General features: G+C 43.9%; 1 protein-coding gene across 2 annotated transcripts in view; it reads right to left on the bottom strand.

Annotated features, from left to right (window-relative positions):
• Window positions 1-17,066, bottom strand: part of ZNF2 (zinc finger protein 2) — a 49,098-nt gene extending 32,032 nt beyond the window's left edge. The window contains exons 1-7 of one of the 2 annotated variants that reach the window (XM_014534960.1): window positions 16,584-17,066; window positions 16,246-16,370; window positions 12,622-12,776; window positions 10,656-10,726; window positions 8,742-8,868; window positions 6,463-6,576; window positions 4,170-5,428 (exon numbers count right to left, since the gene is read on the bottom strand). In XM_014534960.1, the coding sequence (XP_014390446.1) occupies window positions 4,329-5,428; window positions 6,463-6,576; window positions 8,742-8,868; window positions 10,656-10,709 (1,395 nt within the window). In that variant the 5' untranslated portion in view covers window positions 10,710-10,726; window positions 12,622-12,776; window positions 16,246-16,370; window positions 16,584-17,066 and the 3' untranslated portion in view covers window positions 4,170-4,328. Of the gene's footprint in view, window positions 5,429-6,462; window positions 6,577-8,741; window positions 8,869-10,655; window positions 10,727-12,621; window positions 12,777-16,245; window positions 16,371-16,583 lie in introns of those variants that run through there. The other variant, XM_014534961.1, reaches the window with a different exon arrangement.
• Window positions 17,067-20,146: the final 3,080 nt, after the last annotated feature.

Here is a 20,146-nt window from a genome sequence, read left to right as displayed (position 1 = left end):
AGGGAAGCCTCCTGCTCGCTCCAGCTCCATGGCTGCTGGCCGCCATCTTGGTTGGGTTAATTTGCATATAGTCGCTCTGATTGGCTGGTGGGCGTGGCTTAAGTCATAGCGAAGGTACGGTCAATTTGCATGTTTGTCTTTTATTAGTGTAGATATAGATATCATTGGCTTGGTATTTAATATATCCATATACCATTGGACTGATATTTGATATAGCAGTAATTCATTGTCCTAATACTTCCCTGCAAGAGAGGCTGAGAAATATTGTTGGGCACTCTGCTGCTCAGAACAGACTCAGAGTTCCTATTATTAAAGAAGAGAAGAATAATGACTACAAGTTAGGCAACTAACAGCCTCTGGCATAGTAAGCATTACTCAATGCCCATTATCAGCACTTTGGCTATTGCAAATAACTTTATCATGAGGTTCTATAAAATGGCTAGGATAATTAGTCATTTGCCTCTTCTGCAGACTTTGCACAGGTTTAATACACATGAATGATGGAAAGAAATCTACATCCTTACACAGTACCTCTGGCATGTTCAACAAGCTTGGACACTATACCAGGGGCCAGATATTTGATAATCATGGGACTGATTTTTGTGGCCTCTGCAACTTGGCTTCACCATCAGTCCATTTGTCCTAAAGTCCCAGATCCATGCTTATTAACAAGATGAAAAAAGAAAATGCCATGTTAATTCTCTGTCCATCTGCTGGAGTGCTGACATGGCACCAAAAAATTAAAGTAATTGTGCTTCTTAAAAAACACACCTAGACATGAGGATCCTGTCCTTATCTTGGTGCTCATGCTCTCTCACTCTCTCTCTCTCTCTCTCTCTCTCTCTCTCTCTTCATTACTAAGCAGGAATTCTCATTTGGAATCTTCATTCTCATTAGGAGTCTGCATTTGGTTTCACAGATGCTGATGTTGAGGACATCATGTCTAATAGGACTTGGTGGCCTGGATTTCAGTTATATTCTCACCTATGCTGCTTTTGTACTGACTACTCAGATGAGCTTTGTCTGGAGTTGACTTTGACTTGGTGGTATTTGAGATTAGACAGCCCCATCTTCTGGTTCATTATTGCTGACTTCTTAAGCCTGGGATCCATCCTCCTAGCTGCACAGGCTGAAGCTGACTGTTGCAACTGGACTTTGAACTTTTTGGTACGAATATTTTTTCTTCAGTAGCTATGAGTGAATGTGATGAGAAAGGAAGGCAGCGTGTCCACGGTATCAGTGGAATATCAGGGCCAGATCAAGGAATCTTACTAGTAGTCATCAATAAGATTAAAGCAAAGATAAAAACAACCACCACCCTAGAAACAAGAACAGTTGGGTGACAGGTTGGTTCACTAAAGGTCAGGTTAGAGGGAGAAGAGTCAAAGGTCAGGGAACGTAGGGGTCTTTTGGAGCTGAAGTGAAGAACAATAACATATAACCCAAATCAGAGCTCCATGAAGCTCCATGTAGAGTGGACTAAAAGCCATTAGCACAACAGTGTAAAGTATTTGCAGTCCTAAATCAGTATTAGCTTGATGTTTATTTTCCTAGTTCTAGAAAGTGCATTTGGTTTGGGACTCAAGTTCTCATGACTAGATAGGTATTTGTTAATTCAGTGCTCAGATTTTCTTTACCATACTCTCTTTATTTCAAAGTTCCTAGCATTGCAGAACCTTTCCTTTGAAGAGTTGATTTGTGGAGTACTTCTGTTAATATGTGTGGTAAGTATTCACCTCTTTTACAATTTAGATAGGGCTTATTTAAGCACCAGAGAGATTATTTCATTTCCTTGAAACTAATTTCAAAGTCTTAGGCTAAAACACTACAAACAGTACCAAGTATTCCACCTTTTGTCTTAAGAATGCTGACATACTTCTAATTTGGCCAATTTCTGATTCCAAGATTGGATCCTACTAATGGCCATTAGGTGTAATGAAAACCTCAAAATTTAAGGCCTCCACTACTACATGCCCTATTGTGAGATACCAATTAAAAGGTAAAATGGCCCTTCAGAACTTTAAGCAGGAATTGGAACAGTATTTCACATTTTTAAAAAAATCCCTTGGCTGGTGAGACTCAGTTATTTGGGTGTCATCTCATGCACCTGCCTGCTCGATTCCTGGTCAGGGCATGTGTCCCATTGCAGGTGATGTTTTTCTCTCTACCTTCCACTTTCTCTAAATATCAATTTTTTAAAAAAAGATGTAAGAGGCAGGATTATAGAACAACAACAAATACTCTGAATACCAAATTTAAAAAGGTAACAAAGAACTATTATATTGATGCCCCCACTTAGTTTTATTTACCTCTGTACTCAAAAATCTGTTAAAATTCTGAATTCTAGTCTCATCTTGCTGACATTGCCAGAATATCTTAGAGAAATATTTGATCCTCAATTTACATTTAACAAAGCAGTAAATGAAAGACTTAGAACTCCGAGACAGTCACCAGCCAAAAGGTTATCAATAATCCCTTTTATTTTCTATGTAACATTAAATATTATCAGTTATTATCTACTTCAATAGATTCTAGAGTGTTTTTCTTCATGTGGCTTCAGAAGTCCACACATGAAAATCCTTCATCTGCTCAAAGAAAGGTGGGCCAAGATCAACAGGGACATTAGCAAGTTGGGGTTCACCTTAAGCAAATGCCTAGAGTTAAAGTTATTTTATTTGGTAAAATAAAAATATTGGGCTGGGCCTAGGGAACAGAAGATTTTGGAGAGTCAAGACTTAAAAGTTCAGCAATGTGGGATCACATCAAGCCAAACCTTTACATTCAGGGACACTTCAATTGAGGAGCAATTTTGCATCCTGCATAAGACAAAGATGGTAGAAGGGTCATTTGGAAAGAATGGCCTAACAGTAATATGCAAAATGTAACCAACAGCTATTGATATTAACCAAATATTGAGGTGCTTATTTACTTTTCTAGCCTGTTGGTGGTGGGTTCTGGTTTATGAGATGTGGACAGAAGTGATGGCCATTAAAAATATTCTACAAAATCCTCCAGCTTTCTCTTGACTTTGGAGTAGACAGACTGACTCACATCATGTTTTATGTGAGAAATGAATGTTTATTGGGGGGGGGTTTACTTGTGATGACATCATAGCATAACTTTCTTCAATGGTGAAGTTGGAAGAATTGGAACCAGAAAGTGACTACTGCAGTAATGGGAGCCTTTGATGATAAAGGTGTAGGCTAGACTGAAAGAATTCAAAGAAAAGGATGTGAATCTATTAGGTGTTTTAAATGGAACTGGGTAAGAAGAAAAGTCATTCATTCAGATAAATATTTATTGGGCACCTATTATTTGCAAGGCACTGTGAGAGCTACAAAGTGCTTACAATTTAGTTAAGTCGACAATACATGTACATAAATTATAAAACCAACTTTATACCATAATGGTGAAAGGAATGGATTTTGAAGGTAGACCTGTTCAAGAACTGGCCTCACCTTTTACTAGCTGTCACCTTGGGCAATTTATTTAACCCCTCCAAACTCCAGTTTGCTCACCTATAAAATTCAGGTAGTAGGAGTACCTACTTAATAGGGTTTGTTTTTTTAATGAATATGTTTTTATTGATTTCAGAGAGAATAAGGGAGCGGGAGAGATGGAAACATCAAGGATGAGAATCATTGATTGGCTGCCTTCTGCACGCTCCCTACTGGGGATAAAGCCCACAACCCAGGCATGTACTCTGACCAGGAATCTAATCATGACCTCCTGGTTCATAGGTCGAGGCTCACCCACTGAGTCACACCGGATAGGATTATTTGAGAGGACCAAATAATCTCCTTGCAAAACTTGTAGTTGAGTGCTTACCCCATAATAAGTGCTCAATAAGTGCTAGCTATTAGTAGTAGCAGTATTAAAGATATCTAAAAGTTGGGACAAAAAGATCAGTGTGCAAAAAAGCTCCAATGAGAGGGACTAACAGCTATAAAAATAACTATTTGAGTAAATCAGTCCTGCTCTGATATAATTTTGTCTTTCCCTTCCTGTTATAGCCTCCAGTTATTTAAAGTGCAGGGATACCAGGGGCCTCAGATAAGAGGTGTGTCTGAGGATCACCTCCTAACATTTATCCTATTGTCTGAGAAACTTCTGCAAAATGTTGACTCTTTACAATTGCACCCTAATTTCCAGCATCCCACATCTGTTCTATAACACTGTATATAGTTTTTATTCAAACACTGTGGTAGCAGCGGCAGGAAAGGAGAGCAGTAGCCAGAATAGGTAGAATGATTAATTGATCGGTTTAAGATGAGGAAGACCTATTTTAAGTTTTCATGGAGGTCCTTTGACTAAAAATTTCACTCAGTTCAGTCTATTCCCTGTTTGGCATAGCGCCGTTGATGTTGAATAACTGATGATTTAGAACTAAACACTTTCCCACATACGCTGCATTCAAAGGGTTTCTCTCCTGTATGAACCCTCTGATGTCGTGTAAGCCGGCTTCTCTGGCTAAAGGCTTTCCCGCATTCACTGCATTCATAGGGCTTGTCTCCAGTGTGAATCTTCTGATGCTGTGTAAGGGATGAGCGGTCAAAGAATGCTTTCCCACACTCACTACACTGGAAGTGAGGCTCTCCAGCATGAGCTTTTTGATGTCTGTTCAGTGATGAGATACCATAGAAGGCTTTCCCACACTCAGTACATTCATAAGGCTTCCGGCCGGTATGGATGAGCTGGTGTCTAGTAAGAATGCTTTTCTGGCTGAAGGCTTTCCCACACTGATTACATTCATAAGGAGTTTCTCCAGTATGAATTCTCTGGTGTCGAGTGAGGGATGAACGGTCAAAGAAGGCTTTCCCACACTCGCTGCATTTAAATGGTTTCTCTCCAGTGTGAATTCGCTGATGTACAGTTAGGGATGAACGGTCAAAAAAGGCTTTTCCACATGTGCTGCATTCGTAGGGGCTCTCCCCGGTGTGAGACATCAAGTGTCTGCTGAGACTGCACCTACGACTGAAAGCTTTCCCACACTCACGGCATTTAAAGGGCTTCTCTCCAGTGTGAACTCGCTGATGTACAGTTAGAGCTGAACGGTTGTAAAAAGCTTTCCCACACTCATGACAGTCATAGGGCTTCTCTCCCGTGTGAGTCTTCTGATGGCGGATAAGGGATGAGTGGTCAAAAAAGGTCTTCCCACAATCACTGCATTCCTGGTCTCTGTCTTTAGTGAGAATTTTCTTGGGATGGGTTAACCCTTGCTGCAAGCTTTCCTCCTGGGAAAGGGATTTCTTACAAGTCTCCACTATAGGACTTTCCTTCTCTGTTTCCAACCCACCTTCTAGTGCATGAACTTCCAATTTAGTACACAGAGGACTTTTTCTTCCAAGCTTTTCCATTGACATTCCTTCTGACTTTTCTTCTGAATCACTTTGAATCTCACCTTGAATCTCAGGCTTTGTCTCCCAGTCTGTAATGGACAGAAAACAGAGATGCAGTTTTTTTCCTGGGATAGAAAATATTACAGCAGAAAGAAGAGGTACTATGATAAATCTGAAAAGTAATATGGTCACTGCATTGCTTGCTCCGCAAATAGCTACACAGTTTAGGTAAAGACTGAGACTTGGGACTACAGAAGAAGGCAGGGAATAGAACTGATGTTGGACATCTCAGAAAATAATTTCCATGGAGCATGCCCAGGGTAATTATGAGAATATGCAAAGTGGAAAGGATGGTGAGAAATAGGAATATCAAATTGTGAATAGGCAACATGACAGATTGGAGGGTAGCACTGGTGAAAAAAGAGGAATAATACCAGCCCCAACCAAGTGGCTCAGTTGGTTGGAGTGTTATCCTGTGCACCAAAAAGGTTGCAGGTTCTATTCTGGTCAGGACACATACCTAGGTTACAGGTTCCATCCCCGGTCAGGGCACATATGGGAGACAACTGATCAATGTTTCTCTCTCACATCAGTATTTCTTTCTCTCTCTCTCCCTCTCTCTTCCTCTCTCTCTCAAATCAGTAAACATATCCTAAGGTGAGGATTTTTTTTTAAAAAGATGAATAATAGCTTTAGATGTCAAAAAATTGAATCCTGGTGGGTGATAGAGACTAGCACTAGCCTGGCCAGTGTGGCTCAATGATTGAGCACCAACCTATGAACCAGGGGTCATAGTTTGATTGCCAGTCAGGGCACATGCCTGGGTTGTGGACTCAAACCTTAGTAGGGAGCGTGCAGGAGGCAACCCATCAATGATTCTCTCTTATCACTGATGTTTCTATCTTTCTCCCTTCCTCTCTGAATATCAATACAAAAATCTATTTTTAAATATATTTTAAATATATTTTAAATATCAGGGCTGAACTTATCCAATACAGAGAGAATAGCATGAAAGCAGAAGATCTGAATTGGAGGAAAAGATGATAGCCAATGCTCCCTCTCACAAACCTGCAAATAACCACAAAACGAAACAAACTGCCCTACCCTGCTCATATACAGTTACCTAGAGAAATGTTCTCTGGCCATCTCCCTTCATCAGGTCCATGAAGATCAATTATCCAAGGTTTATCCTCTCTCTTCAACTGGAAAATCACATCAGGTTGAGGAACTGGAAGTCCTGCTCATGGAGAAACAAACAAGCCAGGTATGTGACAAATATACACAACCACTCCAAAACTTCATCCCAGCCTCTAGGACTTTCAGGGGAGAAAACACAGAAGGCAGACCATGTGTGCCAAGAATGCAGAATACAAAGTAATGCAGAAAATGCAGGGACATCTCGATAGAGGTCAACACTAAGGTTCTAAAAAGAATCAAGTTGCACTTGGTCAAGAAGTTGATAAAATCCCCTTGAATGAATGTGTTTATTCTTTCTTCAGAGGTACATGGGCTTTAGCACTGGTAGGATGGGTGGGAACAGTCCTTGGCTCAGGGAAGTTAAAAATGAAAACTGATCATCTTGAGTAAAAACATGTAATGAAAGTGAATCTTTATTTGTTTATCCTTTAGTGATATGCTTTTATTTAAGTAAGTCGGTCATGTTCATTGTAGGAAAATTAGAGGTATGTACTTTGTATTCTTGTTTTAAAATTTCTATTCATTTCAGTACAGATATACTCTGTTAAAAACTGCATAATGAAATAATGTTGATTTGTAAACTTGGTATTTTCACATAATAATAAATTTAAAAATTATTTTATTTCAATTAAGCACAGATCTACCTCACCATTTTAATGGCTACCTGATACTATATTGTATGGAATAATATAATTATTTAATCTCCTGCTGACAGATAATTCAGACTGTTTTTAATGTTTTTCTATTAAAAAAACACACAATATAATGAACATGTATGTATAGCATGGGCTGCTAATCCTATTATTTACTTGGGACAAATTTCTAGAAGTGAAACTATCCATTTTTTTGTTTGTTTGTTTAATCCTCACTCACGGATATTTTTCCATTGATTTCTAGAGAGAGTGGAAGGGAGGGAGGAGGGGAAGAGAGAGATGGACAGGAAGGAGGAGAGGGAGAGAGAAATCACCGTGAGAAAAACACATCAATTGGTTGCCTCCAAAACTTGCCCCCACAGGAGCTGGGGAACCTGTAACCTAGATAACTGCTTTTTTTTTTCCTGTCCTGAACAAGGCACCTGCCCTTGACGGGGAATCGAACCCATAATAGTTCGGTCTGTGGGCCAATGCTCCAGACAGGGCTGAACTTATCCATTTTTTGGTTATATAGATTCCACTCCTAGAAATGGTCTTGAGGTCTAAACTTCCTTTGCATTGGACCCCCAACTTGGGAAAGAGAAGCACTTTCTTACCAGACCCTAGGATCATGTATCCAGTTGTATGCTGATTCTCTGCTGACAGAGAGGCCACATCCATCACCTCCCCGTGGCTTCTGATCTGATGAATTCTATATTCCTGAGAATTTCATCCCACCAAAGCCTCCGATAAAGGCTTAGCATCTCTCTTAACACTCCATGAACACTATTCTGTTTTCCATATTTAGCCTGTTTAAGCTAATCCAGGGGGTGTTACACTTGCTTTTTTGAGCTGCCTTGCATGAAACCTGCAATCTGACTCCTCTTATTAACACCTGCTGTTGATTGTAAGCCTGCTTCTGAATCTGTGCATCTCTCAGCCTCTTATTCTGGAAGCTCCTGAGATGTTCTCATCACCTGCAGAAGTCCAACTTTACTTCTCAAGAATACCTGACATCAGCAGTAATTCTTAACTTTCCCTTTGTCACGAAAGTCTCTAATTACAGAGTCCCACCTGTGGGCATCTAAAATGCACTTAAGACAAATATTCAAAATCAAACACATTTCTAGTGACCTACTCTGAGGCACAACCTTGTATTCCCCCGACACCCCACCCTCTTTTAAAGTGAAACATGTCTCTCCTCTGCTTCTCTAAGGAGAACTTTTCCTTCAACAAGATGGCTCCTCGCCCCACCCTTACTCTGGATGGAGCTGAGTAAGTTACCTGACTGATGAGCTGGGGGAAGAGCTGGACATAAATAACTCAGCCTCTTGTTTGCCCCTTCTGGAGAGCCAGCTCCCTCCTTATGGTTCAAGGAGCAAGTCTGTCCAATGCTGGGGTTCAGGATTAGGAAGCCCACTGTGACTGTACACCTAAGCCACATCCTCCTACTCTTCTATCTTGTCTCTCAGTGGTTCAGAACTCAGGTGGGAGAAGAGGGATCCATTTATTAGCCCCTCAATCCATTTTAGCACAGGACAGAGACCAGCTACTTATGGGAAGCGCTCCTTACCCAGTGAGATGATGCTCTGATAGTTCTCCAGCATCACCTCCTTGTAGAGGTCCCTCTGAATAGGGATCAGATGCCTCCACTCTTCATCTGTGAAAATCACGGCCACATCCATGAATGTCACTGATTCCTGGAAACACAATCACATTCTCCCTTACTCATAACCCTTCATTTTACATGGACCAGATAAAACTGTCATAAAGACAGCCCTGGAGGTTGTGAAGGGGGGGAAGGAAATGGTTCTGACAAAATAGGGCTTTGGCGCACTTGGGGAAAGTAGCATCGTTCCCCTTGGTCGTAATCCCACACCACCACAGTCACAGCTGAGCTCTGAGTATGGAGGCTGTTTTTGAGACTTACAGAAAACTTGCAAGAAAGAAACAAAGAATTCCCACGGACCCTTCACCCAGCTTACCCAAATGTTAGTATCTTCCATATTTGCTTTATCTTCCTGTCTCTCTGGAGAATATATTCCTATATTCTTCCTGAACTACTTAAGAGTAACTTGCAAACATGATGTCCCTTTACTCATTAATATCTTAGTATATATATTTTGTAAAAACAAGGGTACTCTCTTGTATAATCCTATCTAATAATAGACAAACATGGTAATTGACCGTACCTTCGCTACGCCTCCCATTGGCTAATCAGCACCATATGCAAATTAACCGCCAACAAAGATGGCGGCTAATTTGCATAGTGCAGGCAGGGCGGGACAGCGCCATCCCGCCTGCCCTGCCGCCATCCGGGCCTGCTATCTGCGATCCTGGGCAGGGGGGGTCCTGTGTGCGACAGGGCCCGAGGCCACTGGGTGGGGCAGCAGCGATCCGCCGGCCCACCCTGGTGTCCCATGTGTGACCCGGGGCGGGGCCCCAACCCCCGGATCGGCCCTACCGAGTGTGCGACCTGGGGCAGCGCCCCAACCCCCCAATTGGCCCTGCCCTGTGCGAGACCGGGGGAGGCACCCCAACCCCCTGATCGGCCCTGTCCTGTGCGGGACCCAGGGAGGTGGGGCAGGCCCCTAGGGATAGGCCTGCCATCTGCCACCCGGGGAGCGGGCCTAAGCCAGCAGGTGGTTATCTCCCGAGGGGTCCCAGACTGTGAGAGGGCACAAGTGGGGCTGAGGGACACCCCCCCACCCCACCTCCCGCCAGTGCACAAATTTTTGTGCACCGGGCCTCTAGTCACAGTATAATTATAAAAATCAACAAAATAGAATTGACATTTTACTATTATCTAGTCTACGACTTTATTCAAATTCCACCCATGGTCTTTTTTTTTTTTTAACATATCCTTAAAACATTGATGTTGATTAGATCATCTTTAGGATCCCTTTCATTTTACTCTAATGTTCTGTGATTCTGTTAGATTGCATGTTCACCCTACATCCTAAAACCCCAGATGAGTCTTCAATGTGTCTGAAAAAGTTTTAAGCCAGAGAATGTAATTCAAGACCCTATGCCTTTGTGTGAGAAGGGGGCAAGCACATGACTGTGCCCACCACATGCTCCTCAGGACTCATGACCTCACTGAGGTGCTCTCATTCCCCAGCCTAACCCAGCACTCCCTGGACTGTTTGGGGCCTGCTTTTAGTCCATACAAAGAGAAGTCAGAACTAAACTGGCCCACTGTTCCCCCAATCGGACCCGTACAATCGTTTTTTAGGCAAAATCACTCAGAGTGAAGGCCACAGGGGCTGTATGTCTGACAACAGGCTAATGGGAGCACAGCATGCGCTCAAGGCAAGAAAAGGTCACTGAGGGACACCACAGTCAAATGGGAAGGAAGCACTCCTTATGGAATCCTTCTTCCACCTGGTGGGTCTGATAAAAAAAAAAGCTCCAGAACAGAGAAAGAAAACGGGTTACAATTCTGGAGACAAATAAAGCATTTCAAAAACAGAGAAGTCTACATCACCTGGCACCTGGCAGTTGGAGCCACAGCAGCCGTTCCCTCCTGGGTGCTCTCCATTAGGAAAGGGCAGAGTCCTAAGGAAGTAAAGGTGTGGGATGAGAAAGACAGTGTGAGAAAGACCATCTTGTTTGTAGTTTTCTGAGCCAGGAAGCAAGAAATCTCCATATACCAGTAAGTTATATATTCATCCTCAACTTAATGCCCTACACAAAGGGAAGGAAAGTAAAGCAAGGCCAGGGGCAAGCCTCTCCTGCCCCAAAACCAGAGCAAAAGGCATGGATATTGCTATTTAGGACACAATATGGTGCTTGTTTTACCATAATCCTAGAGGCAGAGTTTCACTCCTGTGTGTGAAAAACAGATTAAGGCTCATACTGTACTTATAAAGTCACATTCAATATTGCTCGGAATGGTGCCTGGCTGGTGTGGCTCAGTGATTGAGTGTCCGTATGAACCAGGAGGTCATGGTTTGATTCCCGGTCGGGCACATGTCTATGAACCAGGAGGTCATGGTTTGATTCCAGGTCGGGCACATGCCAGGGTTGCGGGTGATATTCCCAGTAGGGAGCATGCACAAGGCAGCCGATCAATGATTCTCTCATCATTGATGTTTCTATCTCTCTCTCCCTCTCTGAAATCAATAAAAATATGATTTATATATATAAATTTCCCTGAATGGTTACTGGATAAAATGCATAAGAAATTTTATAAATGACTACATGGATAACATATGTCAAGTAAATACCCTAAGCCTCTTCAAGGGAAAAATACCCTATTTATAACCCTGAGCTCAAGGATGTGGGCAGCCACGTTGAGCAGGCCACAGGTGGGCTACGCACAGGCTGACTAGCAGACTGAAATGTGATCTGACTTCCTTCCTCATGAATGTAAACTAAGAAATGTCAGGACAACAAGTGAGTGCTGAACTGAAAGGATGTGATGGACAGAAGTAGCTATGAGGATTAGGGGAGCCAAAGTTATCAGGAAGCAGAAGCCATGAATATGTGGGAGGTTAGGGGAGCCTAAGTTATCAAGAAGCAGAATCCATGAGTGCGTTGGAGGCAGAGCCTGACAGAGTCGGGGAAGAGCAGCTCAGTCACATTAGTGATAAAGCACTGAAGCAAAGACCCAAGAATTCCTAGTCCCGAAGTACCACCCCTGGGCTCCAATTTGCATAGAGTCCAGCCTTATTTATTCTCAGATGTCCATAAGACCCAAACCTCTTAGGCTTTGTGTGAACCATCACCACTACTCTCTTTAGCTAGTATGTCTCAGTTTCTTATTAAAACAGTGAAATCAAACATTGCTGGGATTTAAGAGTGGGATGGGGAGAGAGTGTGGTCCTGCGAAGGAGGAGGAAGAGGTATGGTTTGCTGACTGCTCTCCTGTAGTCAAGGAAGTATGTTAACTGATCCTTATTTTTCATTCATCCAAACAACATGTATTCAGCCCTAACTATTGATACCAAGCCCCAAAACCATATGACACTTTCCTTGTCCTCTAAAAGCTTATAGCTTAGCACACAGGACAAACAAGTAACCAAAATAACATTTCACTGCAGAATGGCTATCAGGGGTGGGCAAACTTTTTGACTCGAGGGCCACAGTGGGTTCTTAAACTGGACCGGAGGGCCGGAACAAAAGCATGGATGGAGTGTTTGTGTGAACTAATATAAATTCAAAGTAAACATCATTACATAAAAGGGTACGGTCTTTTTTTTTTTAGTTTTATTCATTTCAAACGGGCCGGATCCGGCCCGCGGGCCGTAGTTTGCCCACAGCTGGGCTAAGTGCTGTAAAGAGACACACAGCAAACTATGAGAGCACATCAGCCTAACCCAGAAAGAGGGAGGAAGGAACAGAGCAGGTTTCCGGGCAGAAATGGGATCTAAGATGAGCTGTGATTTGTGGGAGAAGATTCTAGGCAGGAAAAACACCTGGTTTTCAAAAACAAGGAGGCAGGTCTTTACATGGAAAGGACTAACAGCTGTAACTACGTTAGAATGGCAGGTGTCTCGCTGCAAGCAGAGCTGTGGGAAAGGATAAGGATGGAGAAGCAGCCAGCAGCCAGCTGGATCCAGGAGAGCTTTGTATGGTCCCTTTTCTACACATCGCATGGGGATCACTGAAGGATTTAAGCATGGAGCATCATCATTAGATTTTAGAAAGATCATTGCAATTTGTATCAAGAGCCTGGAAATATACATATCCTTTGATCCAGCAATTCTTCCCCAGTTTATCCTAAGGAAATAAGAATATATGCAAAGTTTTGTCTTAACTATCATTTATTGATTGCTATGTATGGAAACCTTCTAAGCATTTAATCCTTACAATAATACAGAAAAAATGTGAAATATCCTAAATTCCTAAGTAGGAAATTTGATTAATTTATGATCCAGCTCATCTATACAATGGAACACCATATTAACAGCTAGCATTTTTTTTAGCATTTGCATTTGCTACTGACCAGGTACTGTGCTATCTTTTAATGAAAATAAGTCATTATAGGACAGAGGTTAAAACTGCTAGACAGACCTCGGTTCAAATTTTACCTCAGCCTTTTACAAAGCCTAAATTTCCTAAACCGCAACACAGTACCGACCTTATTGATTTATGAGGATGGAAAGGAACTATCATCATAAGGAGTATTTAGTACAGTGCCATTCCTGGGTCTCAGTGTTTCTGGAGAAACCACTCTTCAAATTCTTATTCTATATCTTCAAATGAGCCCTTGCCGCCCTAACCTGTTTGGCTCAGTGGATAGAGGGTCGGCCTGTGGACTCAAGGGTCCTGGGTTCAATTCCGGTCAAGGGCATGTGCTTGGTTGCGGGCACATCCCCAGTGGGGAGTGTGCAGGAGGCAGCTGATCGATGTTTCTCTCTCATCGATGTTTCTAACTCTCTATCCTTCTCCCTTGCTCTCTGTAAAAAATCAATAAAATATATTTTTAAAAAAATGAACCCTTGCCTAAAAGCTTTTACTGTTCCTGTCCTAGCTCCATAGCTACTCCAAACCTTCAATTTTAGCGGAACACTATACTGAGCTTTTATTATACTGAGCTTCACAAAAGCAAGTTCCAAGGGAGGCAGAACCATGAGGTAGAAAGCAACCACAGACCTGGAATTATTGATTACTTATGCTTACTTCATGGAGTAGTTGTAAATAGTGAGACAATTAATGTAAAGCATTTATCTTACAGCTTGTTCAATTAATGAAAGCTCCTTTCCTCTCTACTGCCCAATACAAACCCATTCATCCTACCATTCAATGAATATTATGCACTAGGCAGAAGGAAAGCGAGGTCAACAAAACAGAAATGTCTGTCTCTAGGACTTTGCCTTAGTATCTCACAACTGTGTCCTATGTTCTTTTCCACTATTGTTCTTGCGCAGAATCAGCTCCCTGCATTGCCCAGTTTTTCTTTCTCCAACATCTCTCATCTCTCCAGTACCTTCTTCCCATATGTTCAAACACATACAGTCCTCCTCTATCTGAAACGATCTTCACTGAATCCCATGGCCTCCCTCTAGCAAAATAGTTCTCATTTAGGTTTTCCTTTCATGACCAAACTTCTTGGATGAGTAATATATGCCTATCTACTACGCATCACCACCACCTGTTCTTCTTCTTCTTTTCTTTCTTTTTTTTTTTGGGGGGGGGGTTGGTAATCCTCACCAGAGGATTTTTTCCCCCCATAGATTTTTCTTAGAGTGGAAGGGAGAGAAGGGGAAAGAGAAGTAGAGGGAGAAAAGGGAGAGACACATCTATTGATTGCCTCCCGCACGTGCCCGACTGGGGTCAGGGATTGAATCTGCAACCCAGGTATGTGCCCTTGACTGGGAATTGAACCTGAGGCCCTTCGGTGCACAGGATGACACTGTGACTACTTAGCCACATCAGCCAGGGCACCTATTCTTCTTGAATCCTTATTCTGCTCCTGCCACCCTTCACACACCTGAAACTGCATGCTTGAAAATTAACAATGCCTCTCTGAGCTCTAATTCCAATCATCCTTCTCTCCTTATCTATTTCTCTGCAGCTTTTGATTGTTTTGACAAGTTTCTTCTTCTCTAAGTTGCTGTAGCTGCTCTGATACTGCACTAGCCTGACTTTCTTCATCCCACTAACACTGCATCTTTCTGTAACTCTTTTTCCCAATCTTGCCCTGGGAACATGGGTGCTTTGCAAGGCTGTCTTTATACAATGTTCTTCTTGCTAACCCCCAGAAAATCCATTCACACCTGGCACTCCATTTTCCACTCTCAGAGGTGTTTCCCAGTGTAGTCCCAACACCTCTTCCAAACTCACCCTGCATTTCCAAACGATTTAGGCGTTCTGCCAGGACCTTCAAACAATCTTCCCCTCTGCAACTCCCTACCTCAACTCCTCTCTGTTTCACATTTCCATCAGATGTTCTAGCTCCTTCCAGGTGCCCCACATTCAAGTTCTTTTAAAAAAATATAGATTTTATTAATTTTTTACAGAGAGGAAGGGAGAGGAATAGAGAGTTAGAAACATCGACGAGAGAGAAGCATTGATCAGCTGCCTCCTGCAAGCCCCCTACTGGGGATGTGCCCGAAACTAAGGTACATGCCCTTGACTGGAACCGAACCTGGGACCCTTGAGTCCACAGGCCGACGCTCTATCCACTGAGCCAAACCGGTTAAGGCCACATTCAAGTTCTTACCGCACTCTTTTCCTAAATCTTTCTTCCTAAGTCTAGTCACCAGGTTCTCTGATTCTTCTTTTGCTGTGTCATTTGTATTCTTCCTACCACTGACATCATAATTGGGGTCCATAACAGCTTGCTACAAGATGACTACCACTAACCATTCCTAGCTGGCTCCCTGTCACTAGTCCCTTCCTCTCTCTAGTTCTGGATGTGGCCTCTAGAACAACTGTCCCCAAATAGTTTATTCCTGTCAGTCCCTGTATCAGACCCATACAATCACCTGCCGAAATGTCTTGTCCTGATCCTCTATGCGACCTCCTCCATGAAGCCGCCCCTCACCTGGATCACTCGTGGAGGTCAAGGTAGGGACTAAATCATCAATCTGAGATGGTTTCTGGGAAAGAAGGACCGAAGTGGGCGGCACCCTACACGAGTGTCAGCTCCACCCACCTTTAGTAAGCACCCATAATGGGAAGAAGGGGCGAGAGGAGTTGAGTATTTTATGTTATGACTTTGTGGTCCAGTACCTGTAACTTTTTGCAATTTGGTCTCTGGCTCTGCTTGAGTGACTAAGTAGCTCTGCAGTCTGAACTCTGACTCTGTCTACCTGACAAACTGCGCTCCCTGTATTGTCTGTTTAATCGCTACCTGTTTGACAAGTTTGTTTCATGAGCTCCGAGGGAAACCGAGGCAATGGTCCTAGTCTTGTGACAGCCCTGCTGCCCATGTCTCATGATCACAAGCGTTGGCCATATCTCCTACCTCTACCTGCTGACCATGGATTAACAGAAACTAGAAAGACCGGTTGCTCTCATCAACCAGAAAATGTATAGTGTACACTTATGGCTTTGCTCCCCGTGGCAACCAATCCCTTAACGGTCAGCTTCTTGCGGTTTTTCTGCCTTTAAAAACTCTGCCCCACCTCCCCTGCCGTTCATCCTGGAGGCCGGCTCCCTGGTCTGCAAACCACTGCTGAGCAAAACTGTCTTCGGTCTCTCAAAAAGGCCTCCTGAAGTTTTCGTTGACAGACGACTCCCGCCTTCCAACCTGAAAGTTGGCAGGTGACAGACGTACAGTGTATAGTGTATCCGTGTGTATCTGAGAACACGAACACGAACACACACACAAACACACACACGCACACGCAGGCTCCGCCGTGTCCCCCAATTCTACTCCCACACCACATCCCCCAGGGTCTCAGTGTGCCCTCCTCACGCCGGGGCGCTCACTCCGCATCAGTCGCGTCTCTACAGCCCTCACCTCCGGGACTCGGGCGCTCAGGACCCAGGAAAACGGCGCTTCATCAGGTCAGGAAAGCAGAGTCTGCGCAAAGGGCTCTAACGCCTGCGCGCACAATCAGAGCTCGGCCTTCGCTCGGACTGCATTTCCCAGAAGTCTCCGCGGCCGGCGCGCTCCAGTATGACGTATGAAACATGCGTCGGCCTGCGCCTCTGAAAGGATTGGCGACCCTGAGGCGTGACTGTGCGGTGGCCGCAGTGAGAGGCAGCGGGTGTGGGTGCCGAGGCTGTGGTCACCCTGGCAGTGCTGACCACGCGTGGTGGCGTATTCCTCTAGTCCTCCGGTGGGGAATGTGTCTTTCCTCTGGTTTTCACCGCCCGGGACATGAGTCTTCTGGCGCTCGGAAGGGGCTTGTTTCTGCTTCAGCTTGTCCGCGGTCAGGAATTTGGTTCTGAGATGTGAGCCAGAGAGACACAGAATTTGGTTCCGAGGACGGGGCTGGGCCTGAGGCAGGGTATGTGCACATTCTTGCGCGGAAGAAGAGAAGAGCCGAGGACATAAGTGTATTTAACCGGGGAGCTGCCCGACTGGCCAATAGCTGCGGGCACACCAGCCTGCCTTCCTCGGTACCGCTGGAAAGGGCCCTGGGGGAGGCATCGCAGGGATTCTCAACCTTTGCTGCACAGTAATTGATAGGGAGCGTACATTCTGATAGAGCACCTGAATTAATCTGAAAAGTAATCCTATTATTTTAAATCTTAGGACACAGATACATATGTGAATAGGGGGTTAGGTTTCTCATGTGAATAGGGAGTTAGGTTTTTCTTAAGTTTCCCTTTCAAGGCCTGTGTGAAGCGATTGAGGAGGTGACTCAGGTGTGAATCCAGCAAGCAGAACCGATAAGCAGGGTCAGACTGACCAACCAGGAGTCAAAACATCATCTCATCAACATCACCTCATCTCCTGATGACTAAAGACAATAGCTGACGACTGCGGACCTCCAGGGCTGCCTCACCCTAGCCCCTTCCCCTTTATAATCCTGCACCTGCCGGAAGACAAAATTTGATGCTTGTAAGCACCCTGTCTTCTTGGTTGGCTAGCCTTCTGGATAAACGCCTAACATGATTCAGCCCTGCCTTTGTTGGACACAGCGACAGGCAGCCAGAGCCCAACCGGGGGTTTCCTGGAAACAGAATCACCTGAAGAGCTGTAGAGATATATGTTTTAAAAGATCTCCAGGTGATTTTAATGAGCAGCTAAAACTAAGAACCACTGAGCTAGAGCTTCAGGGAAAACTGATGGTCACATGAAGAATATGATAAAATCCTATTTCAGGAACAAGTCTCCCCTTTTAAACAAACTAACAAACTACCATAGGCAAGGCATTGTCACAACCCTTTGTGACCACTGTTTTGTTCTGTACCTTTAGTTTTGCTTTTTCCCGAGTGTCATATAAACAGGATTATACATTATGTGACCTTTAGACTCTAAGGCTAGGAAGTAAGGAGACAAGTCTGAGGTATGGTAAGCAAGCTCCTTTGAAATAGGGGTTCTTGTCAGGAGCAGCAGGAGGTGAGGGCAGACTGAAGAGGGCATTAAACGCCAAACTGAGGGGTGAAAATTTATCCTGTAGGCAGTATGAAGACTTTCAGCGACACAGGTAGGTGCACAAGAATGGTTAATGCAGCAGATATACACTAGAGCCGTGGTCGGCAAACTGCGGCTCGCGAGCCACATGCAGCTCTTAGGCCCCTTGAGTGTGGCTCTTCCTAAGCCTTAGGAGTACCCTAATTAAGTTAATAACAATGTACCTACCTATATAGTTTAAGTTTAAAAAATTTGGCTCTCAAAAGAAATTTCAAACATTGTACTGTTGATCTTTGGCTCTGTTGACTAATGAGTTTGCCGACCACTGCACTAGAGGAAGGGACCAATTTTAAGCTGAGACTAGCAACAAAGTTGTTGCAGGCATCCAGGTATATAAAGTGACTTGAGCGGGGGTAACAGAAGGGCACTGGGGAAAAGATGAGATAGAGCAAATTAAGCTAATGTAAAATATTTGCTATTTTTGCTCCTGTGAACCTTGGCTATCTGGGAAGAAATACACATGATTTTTAGCCTTCTAGACTGGCATCCTGATCTCAGCTGTCCAAGGTGGCTCCTGTGCATCCCACCTGCCTGCTCCCCTCTGCCTTGGCCAAACTCTTGGACCCCTAGATCCTGCCTGTCTGCATGGATCCACTTTAAACTGGTTCCCTGAATTCGGGGCTCAGCCTTCTCATCTGGACTTTAAATGTCTGAGGACTGTCCTAGTACAAGCTAACTCTTTTTAGTCAAGATGACTCTGATCTATGGTAGCTCCCGTTCTCAACCTAAATTGCAGAGGCAACATGATATGAACCTGAGAGCCAGTAAACTTAGGGTAACTATTACGGTGGAGTTTAGCAGCCACTTCTGCACAAACTGCATGCAAACCACTTCAGGAAGAAGCCTGCACTGAATGGCCTCCTGCACTGTTTCTGCCATCTCTCATAAAGGAGTCCTGGAATCTTATTTCAACCAGTAGGACGGAGGCTTTCCCTATCCAGTTGGAGCTGCATAGCTCCAACCAACATCTCTATTCTGATCAATCATGTCAGTGCCTTTTGGACCAAACTGAGAGGATTTGGATTTACATGGGAACAGACCAATCAGGGACCAGGGGTGGGACCTTCTGTCTTTATAACCCAGCTCCCCTCAGGCTCTAGGCAGGCCCTTGTCCTTTCCACCAAAGAAAGATGATTGTGTCTCCCTGGCTGGGCTGAACCATGGAGATGCTCACTAAAGCAGAGCAGACCATTGAGGAGCAGAGCAGAGCTGTCAAGCTGGTGAGGGGCCTGGCCCCTGGGCTAGCTCACAGCTATGCTCCATCACATTTGAGCTGTTTTTTTTTGCTAAATAAAATTCCCTTCTTCACCACACCCCAAAATGAGGATTCCTGTTAGGACTGAATTGGTGCCCACGTCCATCCCTTGATAATATGATCTACTTTCAAGGTTACTTCTACCTCCTATGGAAACCTCCTACCATTATCAGTTGATCAAAGCAGTGGTAGGTCAGCCTGGATTCAAAGGAGGTGACATGAACTCCACAACTAGGCAAAGGAATGACATGCAAGCACATGAAGAGAAGGACATGATGGGGGGCCACCTTAGCAGGCACCCTACCATACACGAATTATTTAATCAGCAGTTCTCCCTCCCCAATCAATCCCTGTGTGCCAGTTCCCCAAACCCCTGCCAGTACTGAGCGTGATCAACCTCTATGGCATAGAGTCTATGCTTTAAATGGGCCAATTTGATGTTAAAAGTCTAGTTAAATGGGCCGCATCATAAAAGAGGCAGGAGTGAAACCAGTTGTTTAGTTCAGCAAAGAAGAAAACAGTAGTAGATGAAGCAACCATCAATCTTGATAACCTCGGGCTCTAGCTTGTCACTAGTTTTGCTTTTCTGTATTTGAAAAATTTACACTAACTTTGAAAATCGGAGGTTTGTCTGAGCAGGATTCCTAGCTTCCTACAAGACGTCCGTGTATTTAAAACTGTG

Source organism: Myotis brandtii, unplaced genomic scaffold, assembly GCF_000412655.1.
Source record: "Myotis brandtii unplaced genomic scaffold, ASM41265v1 scaffold1347, whole genome shotgun sequence".
In the NCBI taxonomy this organism is placed as follows: Eukaryota; Metazoa; Chordata; class Mammalia; order Chiroptera; family Vespertilionidae; genus Myotis; species Myotis brandtii.
This window is presented reverse-complemented; position numbering and strand designations above follow the sequence as displayed.